The sequence below is a fragment of the Mesocricetus auratus genome, unplaced genomic scaffold, assembly GCF_017639785.1.
Source record: "Mesocricetus auratus isolate SY011 unplaced genomic scaffold, BCM_Maur_2.0 Super-Scaffold_100027, whole genome shotgun sequence".
Taxonomy (NCBI): domain Eukaryota; kingdom Metazoa; phylum Chordata; class Mammalia; order Rodentia; family Cricetidae; genus Mesocricetus; species Mesocricetus auratus.
The window spans coordinates 21,767,199-21,790,728 of NW_024429208.1; the positions used below are offsets into that span (position 1 = coordinate 21,767,199).

At 41.4% G+C, this 23,530-nt stretch overlaps 2 protein-coding genes across 5 annotated transcripts in view; one reads left to right on the top strand and one right to left on the bottom strand.

Annotated features, from left to right (window-relative positions):
* The window catches only part of Tet1 (tet methylcytosine dioxygenase 1), a 65,172-nt gene that overhangs the window by 38,509 nt on the left and 3,133 nt on the right, over positions 1-23,530 (top strand). For all 3 annotated transcript variants that reach the window (XM_040732575.1, XM_040732576.1, XM_040732574.1), the window contains exons 4-12: positions 3,640-5,869; positions 9,034-9,115; positions 9,588-9,681; positions 15,735-15,946; positions 17,271-17,421; positions 17,662-17,773; positions 19,656-19,744; positions 20,666-20,803; positions 22,991-23,276. In XM_040732575.1, coding sequence (XP_040588509.1) covers positions 3,640-5,869; positions 9,034-9,115; positions 9,588-9,681; positions 15,735-15,946; positions 17,271-17,421; positions 17,662-17,773; positions 19,656-19,744; positions 20,666-20,803; positions 22,991-23,276 — 3,394 coding nt within the window. The remainder of the gene's footprint in view (positions 1-3,639; positions 5,870-9,033; positions 9,116-9,587; positions 9,682-15,734; positions 15,947-17,270; positions 17,422-17,661; positions 17,774-19,655; positions 19,745-20,665; positions 20,804-22,990; positions 23,277-23,530) is intronic.
* The window catches only part of LOC121134392 (translation initiation factor IF-2-like), a 43,966-nt gene continuing 23,265 nt past the window's right edge, over positions 2,830-23,530 (bottom strand). The window contains exons 3-5 of one of the 2 annotated variants that reach the window (XR_005871466.1): positions 22,267-22,569; positions 9,066-9,312; positions 2,830-3,552 (exon numbers count right to left, since the gene is read on the bottom strand). The gene's annotated coding sequence lies outside the window, so the exon portion shown is untranslated. Of the gene's footprint in view, positions 3,553-9,065; positions 9,313-21,336; positions 22,570-23,530 lie in introns of those variants that run through there. The other variant, XR_005871465.1, reaches the window with a different exon arrangement.

A 23,530-nucleotide genomic window follows, 5' to 3' on the forward strand; every position in this document is an offset into this window, starting at 1 on the left:
TTAGTTCCAGGCATCCATGATAGAATCACGTAAACTTAGTAAATATTGATAATAGTCTTCTAGGCTGAATAAAACTCCACTGTGTATGGGTGTCATGTTGCACAGCCACACAAAGAGGCTACTGTGACTAGAGCCACAATAATATGGATGATGTGTAGGCATCTATTGTGATTTAGCTTTCTTTCCTTCCTTCTTCCCTTTTTATTGCATTTTACTTGTGAGTTTGTCTTGACAACCAGGCTTGCTCTGCAAGCAGCTGTACCTGGTGAGCGATCTTGATTGCACTAGATTCTTTGGAATGCCTAGGTCATTTATCTGATTTATGTGGTACTTCCAGTTTCTTCATACTAACTTCATGGTGGGTGTGAGTTTACATTGCTATCCACAGGGAGACACACTATCCTTGAATTGGAAACTATGTATGGAGCCCTTGGCTAGCTTGAACTTTCAGGGATGGTCCTCCTGCCTCCACTGCCATGCTTGGTGTAAAGGAATTTGCATGAATTGTGTTCTCAGCAGGATGACTGAGAACATACCTCAGGAATCGTTTTGTCTAATGTAGCTGTCATGGCTTACTCAAAAGTCAAATATGTGTTTGGGAATGGTTACTTCATTTCTATATAAATGTATATGTATATTTTAATTTTTCAAGACAGAGTTTCTCTGTAGCTTTGGAGCCTGTCCTGGAATTCAGTAGAACAGGCTGGCCTTGAACTCACAGATTTGCCTGTCTCTGCCTCCCCAGTGCTGGGATTAAAGACAAAGGCCCTTATCGTCCAAGGCCATTTCTGTATTTTTGAGGCAATCCTCCCATAATAATATGTTAGAGGGATTTTAACTCTTCTTGTTGAACCTGCTCTTGTTTCTTTTTAGGCCTGCTTTCATTTCTACCTATAAACACCACCTTTCCTACCAAGCTTAAAATGGATTTTGCTTTGGCTACGTAAGAATTAATCATTGAGGGGGTAGGGCCATTGGCGGGGCCTGGGGTAAGCCATTTCACCTCTGCTTCCTGAGCACTGGGATTGAAGTGTGAGCCACCACTGCCCTCCAACCTGTGATCTAATCAAGTCTTTTCCAGTTTTGAGGACTGAGGTGCATCCTCGGCATGGAGGACCAAGGAAGATTGAGGTGTTTATTAAGGTCTGCCTGGAATATAATAAGATCCTCTCACAAAATTTCATTGCAACCACAAGACTTATGAAGTTAAATATGTATTGTAGGAAGACCTATGGGGGATGGGAGCAGAGGGCATGTGCTCTTAGAATTGAAACTTTTGATTTTTGATTTTGGGGGGTTTTGTTGTTGTGGTTTTTTGTTTGTTTTTTCCAGCTTTGAACCCTGAAACTTCTCTTGGCTGGTTCAGTTACTGACAGCACAAATTCAAGGGTTGAATGACGTCACAAACACTGGGGTCTGGTCTCAATAGTAACTTTCATGTTGGGGTAGTAGTTCACTTGAGAACACAAAATCTCCAGATTAACTGATGTCAAATACTGTTGAATCATGAGATCCATCAATTTTTTTGTATTGTCTAGACCTGCATCTAAAACTATATTGTAGCCGGGCGTTGGTGGAGCACACCTTTAATCCCAGCACTTGGGAGGCAGAGGCAAGCGGATCTCTGTGAGTTCGAGGCCAGCCTGGTCTACAAGAGCTAGTTCCAGGACAGCCTCCAAAGCCACAAAGAAACCCTGTCTCGAAAAACAAAAAAAAAAAAAAACCCCAAAAAAAACTATATTGTAAAATCTTTTAAAGCATGTGTTTAGATGAATTGTTTAAATGTAAACTGTCAGTTTTTGTCTTAAAGCTATAGATATATTTTAAATTTTAAAAATGGAATAGAAAGGTGTCCTGCAATCTCCACAGTGACTCATTTCAAGCACAGTTGTGCAGGATCCACCAGGCTTGACAGTCCCTAGGCCTGATGAGCCACCAGGCTATGGAAGAACAATTGGGTTTGTTCATGGAGAGAACTTGGTTAGACAGATGATTCTCTGTAACCCTACTGCCAGACAGGGTTTTTCTGTAACCCTGGCTGTCCTGGAACTTACTCTGAAGACTGGGCTGGCTTTGAACTCAAAGATCTGCCTGCCTCTGCCTCCCGAGTGCTGGGATTAAAGGCGTGGGCCACCACCGCCCGGCCAGCAAGTTGTTGTTTTTAATTTATATTTGTGTCTGTGTGTGGGTAAGTGCTTGTGTGTGCCAGAGGCATTGAGGTGTAGGGTTCCTCCTGGAGCTGGAGTTACAGGCAGCTGAGCTGGGACTGGAACATGAGTCCTGCAAGGTCCGTCGACTTTAACCACTGGGCCATTCTTCTAGTGCCTTCTGAGGGTTTGTAATCCCTTTACTTGGGCTCCAGGCCAAGCACATGGAGAGCTCACTGAATATAATATGTACAATCCCTTGTAAGGTGTTACCTTTTTACCTCTTGAAAAGGAAATGGTGTGTGTTCTTTATGGAAAACAGTGCAACCTTAAAAGCCTTGCTATATTCTCAGGCCCTGATGGAGAACTACTGTTGTCTAATTTTTTAAAAAGATTTTTCTGTTTTCATCTTTATGGAAGCAGCCAGAAGAAGGAGTTGGGTCCACGTCTCAAAAAAAAATGTTTATGGTTTGCGGTATAAGTCAGTAGTAGAGCCTTTGCCTAGCATACACAAAGCACTGGCCCATACGCCCTCAAGTTTGCCTGTGAATTTCAGTGCCTCACTTGAATACATACTTGGCTCATCCCCCCATACTCCATATGACAATTCCATTTTTCAACCATTTTGACAAATCGAGCATCCTTGTAAGTTACACTGAGATCAAGAGATGAACAAGTTGGGTGGTCTCAATGGATCCAGTTTAATTTCCAAGCAGTCACATGGTAGCGTACAGAACCAATATCTCCACACTTAGTAATGTCAAGGATGAAGTAGAATATCCTGAATTACTACACAGCAGTTCAATATGTGAACTACACTTGCACTTAAGCAAATGAACAGTGCCAAACGATCCTTGTCAGTGATAGGAAGTTAGTCACATAAGACTAGATTCGAACCTTAAGAACGATGATTTGTAACCTGACTGAGTTCATGCCTCTGATAGTTACAGGGAAAACTCAACACACTGCACCACATCCTCCATCTTTTGTGATGCAGGGTATTGAACTGAGACCCACATATCCTTTGCCAAGTGTTGACCACTGAACAAATGTACTATTTTTGATTGCTTGATTGACTGGGGTGTCTCTATGTAGCTCTGGCCAACTTATCAGTCATACAGAACAAACACAGGTTTACATGTCTGACTCCCTGGGTTTACAGGAGTGAACTGCTATGTGTGGTTTAAATGGTGGTGGGGGTGGGGTGGAGGAAGACTGGAGATATTAGGTCTAGGACTCAACAAATGCTATTGAAGCCATATCTCTAAGCTCATTTGAAGTGCTATTAAGTTAAGTTGTTGAATTCCAGCTGGGCATAGCTGTCCTCACCTGTAATCCAAGTTCTGACACTGAGTCAGGAGCCTTGCCATAAATTCCAAGCTTGTCTGGATACATAGCAAAAGGCCTATGAACAAAGACATAGCAAAGAGGCTATGAAATAATTGTCTTATTTCAGCAGGTAATGTGAGACATTTCTGTGTTTGCTTTACAGAAAGACGATAACAACAAACCAGTAAATGGCCCCAAGCCAGAGTCCATGGACTGCAGCCAATGTGGTCATGGGGAAGAAGGGCAGAGATTGGATTTGATCACACATCCCCTTGAAAATGTAGGGAAGAATACTGAAAGCATGACGGGAATCGAGGTGGGGCAGTGGACGCCAACCAAGAAAGCCCACTTATCAGGTCAAGTCAAGGGAGACCTCGATGCAAATTTAACAGAGGTTGAAAATTCCCAGCCCTCTGAAGATGACAGGCAAGAAACTAAACCTTCCCCGATGTTTGCACAGACCATAAGAAATGTCATGAAAAATGTGCACTGTTTACCTGCAGACACAAACTTTCTGGTCAACAAATTGGATCTTGAAGAAATTAGCAAGGTATTGGGAAATAATTCCTCTAAATTGCCAACTGACCCCTCAAACTGCAATGATGCCATGAGCTCCATCACTTCAGTAGGGGGTTGTGATCAGTTCAAGGAGACAAATGACATCTTGCTCTTCCATAAGCCTGGCTTGAACTGCCGATCTGGTGCAGACTCCACTATCTTCAATAATCATCCTAATACACACAGTGCTGGCAGTCAGCCCCATACCCCTGAGAAGGTACCTGGTAAAGAACCTAAAGATGACTCTCCAGTTCAGCCAAGTCTTTTGTCACTAATGAAAGACAGGAGATTGACACTGGAGCAAGTGGTAGCCATCGAAGCCCTTACTCAGCTCTCAGAGGCTCCATCAGAGAATTCTTCACCATCGAAGTCAGAGAAGGATGAAGAGACCGATCAGAGAACGGCTAGTCTGCTTAATAGTTGCAAGGCTATCCTTAATTCTGTGAAAAAAGACCTCCAGGACCCAAATTCACAAAGGAAGTGTCTTCAGCACAAGGGCACTGTGGTCCTCAATGGCCAGAATGCAACGTTCAAATTGTTGGATAGCTCAGCTACTAATCAAGCATTTACAAAGTCACATGAACATTCGAATTCACTTGTAGCCAGTAGGAAATGCTTTGCTGGAGGCAAATCTACCCTTGATAGTTCTAAGAATTCATATCCATTGCCAGTAGAAAGTCATAATCTGGAAAACTGTTGTCAGCTGCTAAACAGTGATCAAAAATTGAATTCCCAGCATGATCAATTGTGTCACGATGCACCCTACAGTCAAATTGAAGAAGATGTCGCAGCACAATTAACCCAGCTTGCATCCACAATTAATTACAATCTTACAAATCCAGAGAGTGAGAATACTGAAAGTCCACCCGGGAGCCTTGCTGCAAAGACTATACAGCAGAAACATAGTCAGGAGAAAGGCATGGCACAACAGAAACCACCTTCAAGTATACAAAACAAACCTAGCATACCGCCAGCAAAGCCAAAGAACAAGAACAGGAAAAAAGCAAAACCGACCCCCAAAGCAGACAAGCAGAAAAAGGAACCCCCTGTCCTTAGCTCTCAAGAAAATGATCAGAAGGAACAAGAGCAGCTTGCAACGAACTATGGTAAAATGCATGACATCTGGATGTCATCCAAATTTCAAAGGTTTGGCCAGTCTGGTCCACATGATGCTCCTGTTCATTTGGGAAATATCCCTATCTTTGACCAAATAGCAATATTGGGGGTTCATAGAAAAATATCCTCACAACACAATACGCTATTTCCTCCTGTCAATCAGATAAAATTCACAAGATCCTCTGATTTGGCAAAGGAGGAAGTGAAAGTTGAGCCACTGGAGTCGCTAACACCATGCCACTTCAAGACAGAATCCAGCGGGCAGGCATTTGCAGACCTGGCAGATGTATCTCAGGTAGAGCCCAGAGTGAACATCGGTGAGAAAGCTCACCCTCTGCCACAGCCTTCCCCTCCATCTATCCAGTGTGCTAACATGCCTGGTGCTGATAGAACACAATTTCACCTAGGCGCTCAAGAGAACCTGGTGCATCAGATACCACCAACGTTGCCTGGTACCTCTCCAAAGACACCTGTTCCAGAGCTCGGGTCCATCCTCAGGAAAGACAATGTGTCAAGTAGCAATGTAATTGGTCTGACTTCAAAGTGGACACCAGGAAAACCAAGGAATGGTCCACTGGGGGACTCTACCACACAAAGTGCAGTTGCAGATTTAAACGAGACCATCAAGAACTGCCTTGGCGAACCTGCAAAATGGCTGCTACCTGGAGTGAATGAGGAGAAAGAATCTGACCTGGAAAGGCCCCCCTGTGACTGTAAAGGTGAGTGTTCATTGTATCTGTATTTTCTTTCCAATTCATCTTTTTGGGTGGGGGCATCTTTGGCCCTTAAAAGTCTAGCTAAGATGCACCAAATATTTTCCTGTTTTTCTACTGAAGTTTTATTTTACTTAGAAAAATGAAAGTTTCAACTCAAACTGGGAAAAAGAAGTAAACTTCCAAGTGGATAACAGTTCTAAAGCAGTTAATTTTCATGACTAAGAATGAATTTCCTCAGTGCATAATTATATTTGCTTTTTGTTCTACCTATAAATCTAAAATACATACATAGAATGTAAAAACATAAGGTTGCAGGTGGTTGAAAATACCACAGCTTCTGTCTGTGTTGTGCTTAAAGCTTTTTTTGTTGGGTAACTGATGTGTCTCGAGGGTGAAGATGCACTTGGCACAGGTCTGCCTGGACTACCCGTGGAAGCTATGATGGAGGTTCAATGACCTCCACATCTTTTATTATAATTATAATTTTGTAATGTTTTTCAAGACAGGGTTTCTCTATGAAACAGTCCTGGCTGTCCTGCAACTCTGTAGACAGGCTGGCTTCAGAGATCCCGAGTGCTGGGATTAAAGGCGTGTGCTACCACTGCCTGAAAGACAGAAGGGTTTTAAGTCTAGCCTGACCTTTTTAGCAAGAACCTGTCTCGAGACAAACAAAACTAGGGCTGGAGAAAAACAAACACAGCGGTTTAAAGCACTTGCCCACACAGACATAAATTTGTTGGAAGCTGTAGGAGCTGGAAGAAGTTTCAGAGGTCAGTAAAATCACCCAGCTCCAACTCGGTGGCTCACAAGCAGTCATAACTGTTTTCAGGAAACCCAATGCTTTCTTCTGCCAGGCAGATTTTCCCAATTGAAAAGGTTCTACATTTATCTTATAAAATATCAATCCCTGCCGGTATAAAGATTAGTGATCATTCTTTTTTGAGAAATTTGCTCAATATATGTGACTTGTTTGCTGCCTAGTCACTGTCCATCCAGATTTCATGGAAGGACTCTTACAAGCCAAATATGGCAGGGAAGGCCTGTAAATCCTAGCCAAGTACCTGTCTTGTGAAATCAAAATAAAAGAAAGAAAGAGATTGTGTTCTTGACATTTGTCTGGCTTCTTGAAGTTTGTGGGATAGACTGATTCAATTTCTCCAAAGCAGGGCTAGTTATTATTCATGTCATGGATAGTTTGAATGAAAGATTTGCTTTGAACCAAATGTGATGAGTATTTTTTATACTAGAAGTGGGTGGGGTTTTGAGAGTGAATTGTTAAATGATAGCTCTGGAGATGCAATGTAATTGTCTTGATAGTGTATTCCAGTACACTCAGGAGGCAATGGTGGAATTATTGTTGTATTCATAACAAGTTTAAGGCAAGCACCAGATGTAAAAAACCTTGTCTCAAAACAGAATGAATACCCACACACATTTCTTGCATTGGAGAGCATTCTCACTAGAGTTGGGATAGAGTGAAACAGAACTAAGTGTCTTAAGTAGACCCTGCAGGTCTCCTCCACCTGCCATTCCTTTTAAAGCCTAATATTACATGAAGTCCTTTTCTGTGTATCTTTGCAAAGGGAAAAATAAGATCCCCCCCCCAAAAAGGCCTGTACATTTGTTTAAAACATTGAGTGCCATGCTTTTTAATAAGTCACTGGGTGTCAACCTGTGGGTTGAAACCCCTTTGTGGGGTGTCGAATAACCCTTTCACTGGGGCCATCTAAAATATCAGATATTTACATTACAATTCCTAACAATAGCAAGAATCATTAAGTAGCAATGAAATAAATATGGTTGGGGAGTCACTATGACCTTGTTAGGAAGGTTGAGAACTGCTGCTCTATGTAATGTTTGTTCTTGAACACAGAGAAATAAAATCTCAGATCCACCTGCCTCTGCCTCCCAAATTCTAGGCTTGTATCACCACTGCCTGGCTGCCTATTTCTTTTCTTTTTTTTTTTTTAAAGATTTGTTTATTTATCGCATATACAGTGTTCTGGCTACATGCCAGAAGATAGCACCAGATTGAATTTTAGACGGTTGTGAGCCACCATGTGGTTGCTGGGAATTGAACTCAGGACCCCTGGAAGAGCAGTCAGTGCTCTTAACCGCTGAGCCATCTCTCCAGCCCCTGCCTATTTCTTTTTTAAAAGAACATCAATATATAAGGCAGAGCGGGCTTGATCCCTAAGACATGTTTCAGTTCTCCTTCCCTGGTGCTAGGGTTGAAGGTGTGCAGCTCTAATCTTAGCTAGTGACTTGCCTTTTACAGTCATCTCCCATGTTTTTAAGACAGGCTGTCAGGTAGTTGAGACTGGCCTGAAGGCTTGTCATGACTAAGCATCCTAATTGTGTGAACAGCCACAGTTTTTAATTTAATATAATTTCATTGATATTAAAAGTTTCTAGGGATTGCTGAAGAGCTGTTGTATTAATATATAAATTATCTATAACTGCCTATTTGCAGATGTTGAAGTTGTCTTTGGATAGAGTGGAAAATCACAAGTAACTTTCTTAGGCCAGGTGGCAGCGGCGCACGCCTTTAGTTCCAGCACTCGGGAGGCAGAGGCAGGCGGATCTCTGTGAGTTCGAGGCCAGCCTGGTCTACAAGAGTGAGTTCCAGGGCAGCCTCCAAAGCCACAGAGAAACCCTGCCTCGAACCCCCCCCAAAAAAACCCTCAACTTTCTTGCATACCATCATTATAAAAAACATAATTGTGGAAGTGCGGTGGGCTATCTTTTACCGGTACTACTTAGGATCCTGAAGCTAACCTTTTCAGATTTATTGCTCTCTTACCCTAACCCTGAAAACTACCAAGGTGAAAGAGGTGCCAGGTGTAACCCTAAATCTTTGTCAGTAGAGTCAGGGGCAGCAGGAGTTCATCTTTGGCTGCTTAGCTGAGGCTCCACTGAGTACCCATCTTAATAATTGATAGTCATATTAATAAAAAGGTAAAAGAGATGAAATATGATTCCTTAGATTTTTGTCTTTCTTCTTTGACTCCTAGAAGAATTAGCAAGCAGGCAGGGGCAAATCCAAAGACAGGATCTGTTGTCTTATTCTTTAAAGTTGAAACTGATTAAAAACAAGAAAGAAAGAAATAGAAAGCCCCTGTGCTATTATTTCAAAACTGGGTCTAATAATCTTATTCCTTCCACAGATCAATCAGACAAAGGCCCATATTATACACACCTGGGGGCAGGACCAAGTGTTGCTGCTATCAGGGAACTCATGGAGAATAGGTGAGGAGACGTGTTTCCCTGCTAGAATCATTCTTCATCATGGACCTGGGTCAATGCAGAGGAAAGGTCTTGGGGTGATCGTGAGGTGAATGAAGATGTTCAGGAGTGTGAACCGGGTCCTCGGGTCCTCGGTTGTCCTCCTGAGTTCTTCCTCCCAGGAACTCGGAGCCCTGGAAACATGCCCTCATGCAGCAAGCCTAAATGATAAATCAGGAACATGCATTTTCCTATTACTATACAGATGACCATCACCAATGCTAACTTCCCAACACTTGTACGGAGGCCAGGCTATTTTTAGAGGCAACAGAACTGGGCTACGAACAATCTGCCACATAGCAGCTGGCTTTTAGCCAACAAATGACAACTGTTTCATTTAAACTGTGTCTTCAATGAACTCAGAGGTGAGAATATGGGAGTTTTAAGTGCAGACTGGCATTAATTGGTCCCACCCCCTCCTGTGTTCTATATTCAGGTACGGCGAAAAGGGAAAGGCAATACGGATTGAGAAGATAGAGTATGTGGGGAAAGAGGGCAAGAGCTCACGGGGCTGCCCGGTCGTGAAGACTGTGAGTACCGCCAGTCTATTATCCTGGTTCTTTGGAGAATGGATTTTTCCCAAGGGTTACAATAGAAATGTTTTGTTTTGGTTAAAATGTAGACTAGAAAATTGCCATGTGTGTCCATGGGAAGATGAGAAGGAAGCTCTGTGTCTTTACTAGGTTTTGGATTTCTGTGGTAGGGTTAGGGAAAGAAAAAGTTTAAGTGCACAGTTTGGGTCACACATTTGCTCTGGACGGTGTGTCTGCATAGGTATTGTAGTTTTTAAAAGACCCTGACTGCCCTTGAAACTAGACTAGGTTGCCCTGGAACTCCCACTGCCCCATGGAGAAATCTTTTTTTTCTGTTTCTTTTTTTCTTTTTCTTTTTTTTCTGAGACAGGGTTTCTCTGTATTGTTTTGGAGCCTGTCTTGGAACTCGCTGGATAGACCAGGATGGTCTTGAACTCAGAGATCCACCTGCCTCTGCCTCCCAAGTGCTGGGATCAAAGGAGTGCACCATCCAACACACAGCTTTTCTTTTAAATCATGTACTCCCACACCCTAACCCCAGTTTGATAGTGCTTTGGTATGGTCTTGTCTCCTTCATTTTGCATTAATCCTAGAATATCCACATTAAGAGGAGTAATAACAAGATTGTGTAAGGGACATTTCTAGACAACCGGTTGAAATTTTAGCATATGGAGTTAAGGTTGTCCTATGTTTGGATGCAATATGGGGTAGGGGGAGAAGGGAGAATCAATTGTGTATATGGACGCCAAGGTATACAACAACGCCCCTTTGTTGTTAATTTAATGTTTATTTTTTGAGGAGGAGACTTGCTTAGCAGAAAAATAAACTAGTAACAAAGGTTAAGGGGAAGGTTTGAGGTAATATAGCTGGGCAGTGGTGGCACTTTAATTTCAGCATCTCAGCACTCAGAAGATCTCTGAGTTCAGAGGCCAGCCTGGTCTACAGAGTGAGTTCCAGGACAGGCTCCAAAGCTACACAGAAAAACCTTTCTCAAAAAACCAAAAGAAAAAGGTAATATCCAACAATTCTGACCATCTTTATTCCACTCTGAAGGTCAGTCACATGTTCTCCCCAACTGATCTCTTGATCTAGTGGCAATTGAAGAGTCCAGTCAGGCGGTTGTATATTTGTTATGCAACTGAACCCCCCCCCCCCCCGCATGCAAAAGCAAAGAGTTTTTTTTTTTGTTTTTTTTAACAAGACAGGGTTTCTCTGTATTGTTTTGGAGGCTATCGGTCCAGCCTGGCCTCGAACTCACAGAGATCCGCCTGCCTCTGCCTCCCGAGTGCTGGGATTAAACGCGTGTGCCACCAACACCCAGCCCGGCTTTTTTTTTTTTTTTTTTTTCCAGTTTAAATTTAGATAAGAATCAAGGTTGCTTCACAAGTCAGTTCCAGGTCCCTCTCCCATTCCCTCCCTTCCTCCCGTGCCCTCCCTCCCCCCCCCCTTAGGGTTTTGGTTTTTTTTTGAGGCAAGGTTTCTCTGTATTGCTTTGGAGCCTGTCCTGGAACTCACTCTGTAGACCAGGCTGACTTCGAACTCACAGAGATCAGCCTGCCTCTGCCTCCCAAGTGCAGGGCTTAAAGGCATGCGCCACCAACATCCGAGGTGGAGATCTTAAAGGGTTATGTGTATGCAACTGCAGCTTTTGAAGTATCTTTCCTAAGGATTTATTTTCTGGTTTTTAAAAACTGTCCCTGTCAAGCAGGAGTCAACTCCTACTTTTTTAAGTTACCTGAATGAATGGTGGTGATGTATGTGGGCATGCACACAGGAGTACACATGCATATGGAGACATTTCCTTAATACAGAGGCTCTTATTCGTCTAGAGCTTGCGATAGAGCTCCAGAGATATTACTTTCTCTACTTGCAGTGTGGAGATTACATATATATGAAGTCCCTCCTGGTGTTTTCATATGTATTCTAGAGACTTGAACTAAGGCCCTCACACTCGAGAAATCCTACCAGCCTCTAAATGGGTTTTTAAAAATATGTATATTGTAGCTGGGCAGTGATAGCACACGCCTTTAATCCCAGTACTTGAGAGGCAGATCTGAGTTTGAGACCAGCATGGTCTACAAAGCTACACAGACAAACCCTGTCTAAAAAACCCAAAATCAGCTGGGTATTGGTGGTGCGCGCCTTTAATCCCAGCACTCGGGAGGCAGAGGCAGGCTTACCTAATAAGAGGACCTTGTGATATAGTGCTGGAGATGAAGTTTAGTGTCAATGGGTGGACTTTTATAGTGGGTGATATGTAGATGAACATGTTGATTTAGTCCATTGATGGTTGGTTTGCCCAACATGACAAGATATAAAAAAATTTCTGGACACATCTTCTTAAAGTGCAATCTGGGGCTCAAGGAGGGCTCATTTGCCTGAGAAATGTTAGGCCTTTACTATTTCTATAGAAAATGAAAGTCTTGGTCACTATGTGCAAATGTATAAGAAATGGGTTTTAGTTTGGTTTAATTTTTTCTTTTCTAATGGCCATGTTTAATTTTTTTGTTAGTGGTGTGTGTTTGTTTGTGTTTGTGTACATGCTGCATAATTTAATTCTTCTGGGTTCTTGGGATCCACTGGCTTACCCATATCGCTGACTGTTCTTGATGAGTGCCTTCACTAAATTTGTTGAAGACTTTGTTAGGAATTGTAACTTCTTGATCCACCATTAATAAGAATTGTTCATTAATTTTGAAAGAATTGAACCTACCTGCCCATATATAACAATATATATAACCTGCATCAACATACCTTCTGAAAGGAACAGATTCATACAAATCTGTGTAGCCATCTAGCAAGAGTCATTGTCAAAGGGGTTGGGAACCAATGGCCATCAACAAAGAAATATAGCAACAACATGGTTTACTCATGCCTTGAAACATATTAATCAAAGAAAATGATTGAAATGCCACTGACTGTCTGGATCAGGCTGTCCCAAACTCAAAGTTACAGCTTTCTGAGGTCCTTGCAAGCACACTACCAACAATGCCAGAGAGAATTTTAAATAATATTAAATCCAAGACTTTGCACATGGCAGGCAAATTGCTATAAAGCCTTTGCCCCCCCCCCCATTAAAAAATGTGTTGCCGGTGCATGTGTTGTTTTTGTTTTTTTTGGAGGGGGGTTGTTTGTTTGTTTCTTCAAGATAGGGTTTCTCTGTATTGTTTTGGAGGTTTTTCTGGAAGTTGCTCTGTAGACCAGGCTGGCTTTGAACTCACAGAGATCAGCCTGCCTCTGCCTCCTAAGTGCTGGTATTAAAGGTGTGCGCCACCAATGTCCAGCTGTTTTTGTTTTTTTTAAGATTTGTTTATTATGTTTACACTGTTCTGTCTGCACGCTAGAAGTGGGCACCAGATCTCATTATAGATAGTTGTGAGCCACCATGTGGTTGCTGGGAATTGAACTCAAAACCTGGAAAAGCAGTCAGTGCTCTTAACCTCTGAGCCATCTCTCCATCCCATTCACTGAGATAGGTCCATCCCTAGTGCTCAATGGACATTTTCTCAATCAACAAAAAGAGGGTCACAAATTCTAGACAAGCTTACGCTGTGAGCCAAGACTCAAAGTCCAAAATTATTATATAATGCAAGATATTTTGAAGAATGCTAGTTTCATAATTCATGTGCAGGAAGGGTGAATGTGAAAACATGAAACACATGTACTTAACAACTTCCTCCAAGGCAAGGGACCACAAGCTCCCATTTCATCCACTTGCTTGGTCTGCAAAACCCTGCTTTGAGAGATACATGACCACATCCAACTTTTTAGTGCTTGGTGCGGATTTGAACTCAGGTCCTTATGTTTGCACAGTAAGCTGTCTTGTCCTTTGCCACAGAGCATAGGGAATGAATAACTGAATAAATGCTTATGAAGAAACACAATCTTCTTGAAAAGACTATCACACTGTAACTTGGCTCCCACAATTTACAAGTTGACACATCCTGTTGTAAAATAATGATTTTTGAGAGTCACACAACTCTGGCTGGCCTCGGGCCTTGGGTTTCTCCCGCTTTAGCCTCTAATTGCTGGCATTGTTAAGCATACGCTGAAACATATGCTCACAATTTTGTCACTCATAGTTTTCCATCTATCTGTGCTTAGGAGTTTGTGCTGCTGCAGAACAAAAATACCCTCTTCCCTCACACACCTCTTAGAGCTGAAGAGATGTCTCAGTGGTTGAGTGTATACATAGTGCTCTTGAAGAGGATCCAGGTTCACTTCCCAGCACCCATGTCGGTCATCTTGCATATGATGTACATACACATGCAAGCAAAGCATTCAATACCTGCCAGTGTTGATTTTCAGTTTTCTTTTCAGTAACCTATTTGTGCAAAAAGTCCTTACAAATTGTGTAATTATTTTTGTGTGCAAGCTGCATCCTGGAATAATCCTCTCCCACTCCTCACTAGATACAGTTCCCACTTCTGCTAAGAGAAGGGGAGGAGAAAGGTGCAGTTTTGTAACTGCAGATGGAACTGCCCACTTGGTACTCCAGTTTGTACCCAAGATAGTTTTCATGTGATTTTAGCCTTTTTGTTGGGGTTTGTGTTATCTTCGTATTTGTATGGGTGGAATAGTATATATCGGAATGTCTTCTTTATACCCTTTTTGTCTCTTGTCCTACAAGGGATCAAACTCCAGGCCTCTTCCATGCCATGCAAGCATCCTAATACTGTGATTAGGCCTCCAAATATTTTAAAATACTTTTCAGTATGTCTGATTGGCTGGCCAGGAACTCTGTAGTCCAGAAGCCTAACTGTGTTGGTTCTGGGGAATGTAACTCAGGTCCCATACATCCTTAACCTCCTTGATAGTCTTACCTCCTGAATTTTTATCACACACAGAAGCACACCATACAGTTCATATAGCGCATATTTAAAATACATATATGATTTGTGTGTATTAGTGGTGTGCTGGGTGTTGGTGTACATAGTTCCTGGCTGGAGGGTAACTGTAGATAGCCAGTGCTCTCTGTACCTTGGGAGTTTCATGCATCAAACTCAGGCTGCCAGTCTTCCGCTGTCTGGTTATTGAGTCAGGCTCCCTGTGTAGTGCTTGCTGGCCTGGAATGCTTGTGAAGAACGGGTTGGCCTCCTGCCCTCCAAATGCTCTAATTAAACTTTTGCCCCAGCACAACTAGCTGGCTGTCAGGCTCACAGCAAAATAAAGAGCTAGATGTGTGGCTAAGGATCATCCCAAACTTCTGCCCCTGCCCCCTACTCAGGAGTGTTGGGTTTATGTGGCATTTGGGATTGAACACAGAGACTCATATCCCAGGCAAAAAGTCCAGTTTTTACATTGCACGTCATGTTCTCCTTAGGTTGGTTTTGTTTGTTTGTTTGTTTGTTTGCCTCTGCATGCACCACCAACACACAGTTTCTCCTTAGGTTATTTAATTGCTCTATTAACACAGCAGAAACTTTTTAAAAATTAAACATTTCATATGGTTTTGTTGGGGACTGACTGCATTGGCCTTCATTATTCTGAGAACTCATACAGCTCCTAACTAATAATGTGTTTAATTTGTTTTTCACCATAGTTTTCTTCAACATGTCCTAACGTTGTTTCCCTGGACACAGACTGCCCCATGGTTGTAGACTTTACCAATTGATCCTGGGAAATAAATCAGTTTAACCAAGCAAGGCATTTGAGGCCATCATGGGTGACGTTGGAAGATTCTATCTCAGAACACTAGCCTTTCTAGTGCAAAAGTTGATGAATATAGGTCATTACCAGAGACCCTTGTTCAGTTCTCAGCACCCCCATGGTCTTCCAAAACTGCATGTCACTGACACTCTTGGCACTCCCCAGGCACCTAGCTTACATATGCTATATGACACTGTTCTTCCAGAGGACCCGAGTTCAATTCACAGCAACCACATGGTGGCTCACAACCATATGCAATTAGATCTGATTTAGACTTCTGGTGTGCAAGCATACATGTAGGTAGTACACTGTATACATAATACATAAATAAATCTTCAGCAAAAGAAAAAAATGACTTCAAATGTGTGACTGGTTTAGATGAATACATTCTGCATTTCCAGGTACTTAGAAGAAACAATGATGACGAGAAGGTTCTCTGTTTGGCCCGGCAACGTGTAGGCCACCACTGCCAGACAGCTGTGATGGTTGTGGTCATCGTTATTTGGCAAGCCATCCCTCGACCACTGGCTGATTATCTGTACGATGAGATCACAGATAACTTAAGATGCTACAGCGGGCATCCCACTGACCGAAGATGTTCCTTCAACGAAAAGTAATCAGAATTGCTTTGAACTGCTTGTAATTTTTCTTCTCCTCCCTTTTAGATGCTCTTAAGGATTTTCTGCTTTAGACTTTATGGGAGGGGGTGCTAGTGATTGAACCTCAGCCTTGCTCATCTTAATGGGCACATATCTAATGCATATATACACCCTCCAAACCTAGAATACTCATATTTGTTATTGTGTGTTACCCAACTCCATGTTATGAGGAAATGGTCTTTAAGTGAACATTCCTCATTAGAATTTGAGGTCTCTTCCCCATAAATTTAATGCTGAAGTCCATTACTGGTGATCTCCAGCCACCCTATGTGCGACCCCCCCATACCATTGTCTATGAACAAGTTGTCATTCCTTTTCATTTTGTTCTGATTTGTATGGAATTCTGGCTCTAATGATATCTGTGTGTGGCCTTTCAGCACTCCTGGCCCTGTGGACTTTATACCACTGTATTTTCTTACACAGGATTAGTTTTCCCTTTTCTTTTTTTGATACAGATTCTCAATATAAAGTACAGACATGATTCTCCTATGTCCTTATAACATTGTCATAAGTAGTAATTATGTTTTGTTCAATTTCTTGTTCTTCAAAGTGTAAAAAGAATGGTGTAGCAGATAACTCATTGGTAATTTTTTATCATTTAAAAAACTGAATATGAATTATTTTTTTGTCTACCAAGTTTAAATTCCTTATTTTGGCTTTTCGAGTCAGGGTTTCTCTGTATTGTTTTGGAGGCTGTCCTGGAACTTGCTCTGGAGACCAGGCTGGCCTCGAACTCAGAGATCCACCTGCCTCTGCCTCCCGAGTGCTGGGATTAAAGGCGTGCTCCGCCACCACCCATCTTTGACTTTCATATCTTGAATATTTTGAATAGAATTTTAAGGTGATTTTAAATTAAATGCAGAGTTGAGGCATATCTCAAAGTATAAAGTTCCTAAACAAAACAGCCTTTCTATTCCTGTTGTAAAAGTCATTTCATTAAAATGTCAGAGATTGTGTAGTTAGTGTATCGTATTCTCATTTCCAGTTTCATGCAAAAGAAAAATATGTCATTTTAGACATTTAGACAAAATTTTTATTTCTCCATCTCATGTGTGTCTAAGTCAGGAAGATTTGTTTGTTGTCTGCTTGGATTTAGAAACAACAATTTTAGTTAAATAAGGATCAAGAATGGATTCAGAGTGAAGGGGATTGATTTGAGGGTAGATGTATGTCTTAATGGAGAAAGTTAAATGCAGTGGTAAATATTATAACCTGCTCATAATCCATACATGTCTGTATTTTGTGACCTTGTCTAATGTCCTGCTCAATATCTTCTAGACGTACCTGCACCTGTCAAGGCCTCAATCCAAGGACATGTGGTGCATCTTTCTCCTTTGGCTGCTCATGGAGCATGTTTTTAAACGGCTGTAAGTTTGGGAGAAGCCCAAACCCTACAAAATTCAAACTTGCTCCAAACTATCCATTAAATGTGAGTTTCCTTTTGAATCTTCAGTTCATCATCTACAGTATATACAGTATAGGTTTTTGAGAACAAGAATTTAGCTGTCATGAATTACTAAAACATGTATGTAATGCATATTCTAAATATGTCAGGTAAAGACTATTTCATTTGTCTGTGGGTCTGTTTTCACGCTCTCCAACATTATCAAAGACAGTCAGAGTAGAACAAACCATTTGTCAACATCTAAAGAAAGTTTACTACCCACAGAACTACTATAATAGAATTACTGGAATACTACGTAGAGCCAAAATAAGACGTAGAAGAAGATATTTGAGACCTCTGAAACCTAGATGGATGATTCTGGAACAACAGGCCCAGGTGAGTAGAGAAATTAATCAAATTTACTATTCATCTTTTTAAATTGAAAAAATGAACTTCCAAGTCCTTAAGTCAAAATGTAGGCTGAATAGGTACTGAGTAATGGGATATATTTATTTGAATTTTGTTAGGGCAAAGGATTCATTACCACCACTAAATAGCTACATTTAAATATAATGAACAGAGTTCTTCACCTAATCAATGTGCAAACAGTATTTCATACCTGTTAATTTTAGGTTAAGGCAAGAGGACTGCTGCCAGTCAAGGCTTCATACTGAGATCTTATCTCAAAATCAAATGCTAAAAGGCTAGATTCCCATTTATGAGTTCTTGGTTAGTCAAGGGAGGTTTTGGAGACGAGGTTTCTCTAGTTGTCCTGGAGCTCACTTATAAGACCAAGTTGGCCTTGAACTCAGAGTGCTGGAATGGAAGGTATTTGCCACCAATGCCCAGAAAAGCATGTTTTTAGAGACATTCATCAGTAGAAATTATTTGCATTAAATATTCAAAGAAAACCACAGAGTTCAGCACATTGTAATTAAGCCATTTTAGTGCATAAATATCATAAATGGCTGGTATCAACCAATGTTTATGTGTCTGACAGTAACAATCATGAGAAAAGTCATATCTGCAGCTAAAGCTATGTAGCACCTCAGAAAAAGACTAGTGTAATGAATTATATTTGACCTTTAGATAAGTATAGAACTAGGTTTAGTAGATAACTATGGAACTAGATAACCTGCTTAGAATATCTGTAGTGTTATTAGTACTCATTTATTCTGGCAGGTTAAAGTCAAATGTAGTAGCAATCATCTTTGATCCCAGATCTTGGGAGTCAAACCCAGACAGATCTAAGTTAAGAAACAAGGGGTTAAGATTTAATCTTACTATATTACTCTATTATACTTCAATGTCACAGTTTTAGTTCTTGGTTAATAATTTAAAGACAAAAGCCAGGAAACTGTGAGTAGGCTAGTATAGGTGAAGTGTGTATCAGCTCTGTAAGCCAAAGCTGAGGAATTGGGGAGGACATAGAAAAACGCTTGACAGAATAAAGTCATAAGTTGTGTTTCATAACATTTCTCCAGATGTGCCAGGTGGTGGTTCTGGAGCCAGAGTCAGGGGGATCTCTGTGAGTTCTATACCAGCCTGGTCTACAAGAGTGAGTTCCGGGACAGCCTCCAAAGAAAGAAACTTTGCAAATGGATTTTTCAAACAGCTTATTGTAGTGATAGTAACAGTGTTCCAAGGACTCAATGCTGTGCCCAGGTTGGTTAGTGATGAAATCAGACTATGTCAGGAGAGACAGTTCTTCTGTGCAAATTGGAATGTTGATTTGATATTTCCTGAGTGATTGAGTAATTTCACCTTGAGGATAGTGTCACTTAGGTAGTCCAGAGTGCAGGCCCAGTGCTCTTAAACATAAAAAATACTTCTGGTTTTCACACCAATCAAAGGCAAAGCTCTGAGTAGAGCTGGGGAGATGTTTCAATGGTTAAGTGCTAGTATTTGCTTCTGTTCAAAACTTTACCCAAAACTATCATGGAAAATGATTTCCTCATACTGATTCTCACACTGGCTTGCCCATAATAAAGCAGGCTCTCCTATGCTGGAATGGCAAGCAAGATTCTTGGTAATAGTATTAATGGTATCTGTAATTTAAAATTATCTTTTTTTTTTTTTTTTTTTTTTTTTGGTTTTTCGAGACAGGGTTTCTCTGTGGCTTTGGAGGCTGTCCTGGAACTCGCTTTGTAGACCAGGCTGGCCTCGAACTCACAGAGATCCGCCTGCCTCTGCCTCCCGAGTGCTGGGATTAAAGGCGTGCGCCACCAATGCCCGGCTAATTTAAAATTATCTTATGGGGATTATCTTTTATTATAGGAAAAAAAGGATTGAACTGACTTTGAACAAAATGGCTGACATGTTAGCTCCAATTTATAAGCAGATGGCTCCAACTGCTTATCAAAATCAGGTATGTACATACTTATATCAAGTTTGTAGTCAAGAGGTAGTGCTCTGCTATACCATTAGGCTTTCCAGAAGCTTCAGAGATAAACAAACCTCTAGGGGCAACAGAACCAGGTGGGAGAACATCCTCATCTGTAAAGCACCTGTTTCAAAATCTACGAAGTAGGTTAAAAAGGATGCCTGCTGCTCTGGGAGTGGCAGGAATCCTCCAGAAGCCTGTTTCACTCCCCACTGCCACAAAAAAGAGCTCCTAGGGTTCTATCGAGCACTCACATGATTGTTCATGATCAACTCAGGATTCAGGGGATCCTAACCCACCTCTTGCTTCTATATGCAATGAATGGATGGATGTAGATGGTGTCCTGAACACATGTACATGCAGACAGTGCACTCATAAAATAAAATATAAAAACAAAAAACATCAAGCTGGTTGCAGTGACACAAGCATTTTATCTCAGCAGTCCAGAAGAATGCAGATCTGAGTTCAAGGCTAGCTTGGTCTACAGAGATTTCAAGGATAGCCAGAGATGTATAGAGAAATCCTTTCTCAAATACATGAATACTGTTCTGGTTAGAGCCAGACCCTGGCTGCTCATAGTTCATAAGGCAGTACTTTCTGCTTCTTAGACTCCTAACACTACACATGATTAGTGCATTCATTCATTGTGTTTGTCAACAGCCAAAGCACCCAGCACCTTTACCAACTAATGCCAGCCCTTAGTAACATACCTAGGTTCATGCATATATATGCACATATCTTGACATAGAAATTTAAGGAGGAAAAAAGACATGGGCTAGATAAACAAGGTGGTGAAAACTGCCCCTAATTCTAGTTGTCACCCTCTTCTAGTTTCTGAAACTGCACACAGGTAACATGCAGACAAAGTTACCCATACTGTTGTATTTTATTTTATTAATTTTTAAGGTGAAATATGAAGATGTTGCTGGAGACTGTAGACTTGGTACTAAGAAAGGCCGTCCTTTTTCTGGTGTCACCTGTTGCATGGACTTCTGCGCCCATTCTCACAAGGATATTCATAACATGATTAATGGAAGCACTGTGGTATGTATTTGCATGGCTTGCTCCCCGCCCCCTTGCCCCAGACATAGTTTCTCTGTGTAGCCCTGGATGTCCTACACTCACTCTGTAGACCATGCTGGCCTACCTTTACTTCTCAAATGTTGGAATTAAAGGTGTGAGTTACCACTGCGCAGCTAGCTGTGCTCATAAAATATAATTGTATTGAAACAGTTTAATATAAGTCCTCTCCATATACCTTATAGCTGTAGCTTGATGTTCTTGTAGGAACTACTTAGGTCCCTCTTTCCTCCTGGGCTACCACATCTATTGGTGGTGATATGTGCATTTGTGCTCATTTTATTGTGGATATCTCAAAGTCCTGCTCTTTTTTTTTTTCCTGAAACGGGTAAGGGTGAGGGACTGGTAGTAATGGAGGGACTGGAAATTGCAGTAATGTTAAGAGAAGAATAAAAAGTAAAAAAGAAAAAGAAGGCAAAAATACATTTATGATATAACATTAAATAATTTGTTGAGCAGAATAAATATTTATTAATTCATTTGATTATAATTTTATTTATTTATTTTAGTATTTTGAGACAGGGTTGGCCAGGGACTCCACCTGCATCTGGCTCCTGAGTGCTGGGATTAAAGGCATGCTCCACTACACAGTTTTACCTTTTGTGTAATAGATTTCCCTGTGTGCGTTGTGTGCATACATGTGTATGCATGGTTTCCATGAGGTTCTTTAAGAGAACGTTAGTTCTCTTGGAACTGCAGTTAGGAATGGCTATGAGCTGCCATGTGAGTGTTGGGAACTGTTGAGGCACTCAGTACTTGATAATCTACGGCAGGTGAAAGTGTGTGGTGAGCCTCAGAACCTGAGATCTACCTAGTATTAGCCCATGGGATGGAAAGAGCCATCTGACTACTACAAAATTGTCCTCTCACCTCCTCAGATGCACTGTACATCACAAACAAAACGGGCACAAATAAATTTTCTTTTGGTCTTCGTTTTGTTTTGCTTTTTATAAAACATGTTTTAGGAAATAATGACATGCCTTTAAAAAAAACCCAGCACTAGGGAAGCAGAGGCAGGCAGATCTCTGTAATTTCGAGGTCTACAGAGTGAGTTCCAAGATACCCAAGAATATTACACAAAATAACCCTGTCTTGAAAAACTGCTATTTTATGCTGCCACCTTCACATAAAGTTAACCCAGTTATGTTTCTAACAGTTCTGACATTGAGAGTATGCTAGGCATATCTGTTTACTTGTTAAAGACTGCCCACTGTAACCACCATGCCTAAGCATATCTCTCTATTTTACTTTGTACTTTCACATATCGGCCTGGAAAACATTATGCAACTCAGGTTTAAGAATATACTTAAATTTAGTTGGACCAGCAAGATGGCAAGTATTGAAGTGTTGAAGGGGCTTGTTTGTAAAGAGCCACAATGACCACAGAAACTCTTAAGAAAAGCACTCAATTGGTGTGGCTCACTTACTATAGTTTCCGAGGTTCAGTCCATTGTCATAGTGTAGAACATGGGGTGTAGAGGTCCCAGGAAGTGTGACACAATTGGTATCCCACAGTAAAACACACTTCCAACAAAGACATAACATCTTCAAAAAGTCACACCTCCAAATAAGGGTCCAGTTGCCTTCAGACTACCACTTTAGAAATAGCACAGAAGTTCAGTTCCCAGCAAGCCAGGGTCAGATGGTCTCCTTGACTTCTCCAACATCTTCGAATATGTACACACACAGACATGAGTTGGAGGCCAGGCTGGGCCTCAAAAATAATTGTTCTAAAGAAAAGGAGTAAGAATATATAAATATTTTACTTCCAATTATACTCATCTGCTTAAAGGGTGTGAAGCCAGTGATACTTAGTTAGGATTAGTATGCCAACTTCAGCCAATTGAAACAAGACTGAACTGCCATAGTTCAATTGCTATGAAACATGACTATAGCAACTCTTACAAAATAAAGCAGTTAATTGGGGGCTTTCTTTAAGTTTCGGAAGCTTAGTCCAAGTCAAAGCAGAGAGTATGGCAAAAGGCAGATGTCGTGTTTGAGAAGTAGCTGAGACCTACCCGATCGGAAAGAGACTCTTTGACTAAGCATACAAATATATGAGCCTATGGGCCATTCTTATTCAAACCACCACACATCTGTTAGCATAGGATGAATGTGGACACATGCCTCTTCCCCCTTCCTGTGCCTCAGGTTTGTACTTTGCTTCGAGAAGATGCCCGAGACAGGAAGAATCCCCAGGATGAGCAATTCCATGTCCTTCCACTACATCGGCTGGCAGACACTGATGAATTTGGCTCCCGGGAGGGGATGGAAGCTAAGATCCGCTCTGGGGCCATCGAAATCATTAAGCCATCCATGAGGAAGCTACTGCATTTCAATGAGCCTATTCCTCGATGTGGGAAGAGGAGGACCACAATGAAGGGGCAGAACAAAAATCCAGCTGCTGAAGAAGTCAAAAAGAAGAGGAACTCTTCTAGTAAGTTTGGCCCACTGTTGCCCCAGAAGAATCAACACCCAGCTCCCAAATAACTCACATGGAAGCTTATCTCAGCCTTACTTTTCTAAATTTACATTATTCTGTCTACCTCTTGCCTCTGGGATTAAATCTTCCTCTTATGTATATCTTGCCTTCTCTTGTACCTTGGCTAGCTCTATGGCTGGGTGTCTGAGAGCTAGCGTCCTCCCTCCTTCTCTTGCTCCTTTCTTTCTTTTTGATCCCAGATTTCTCCT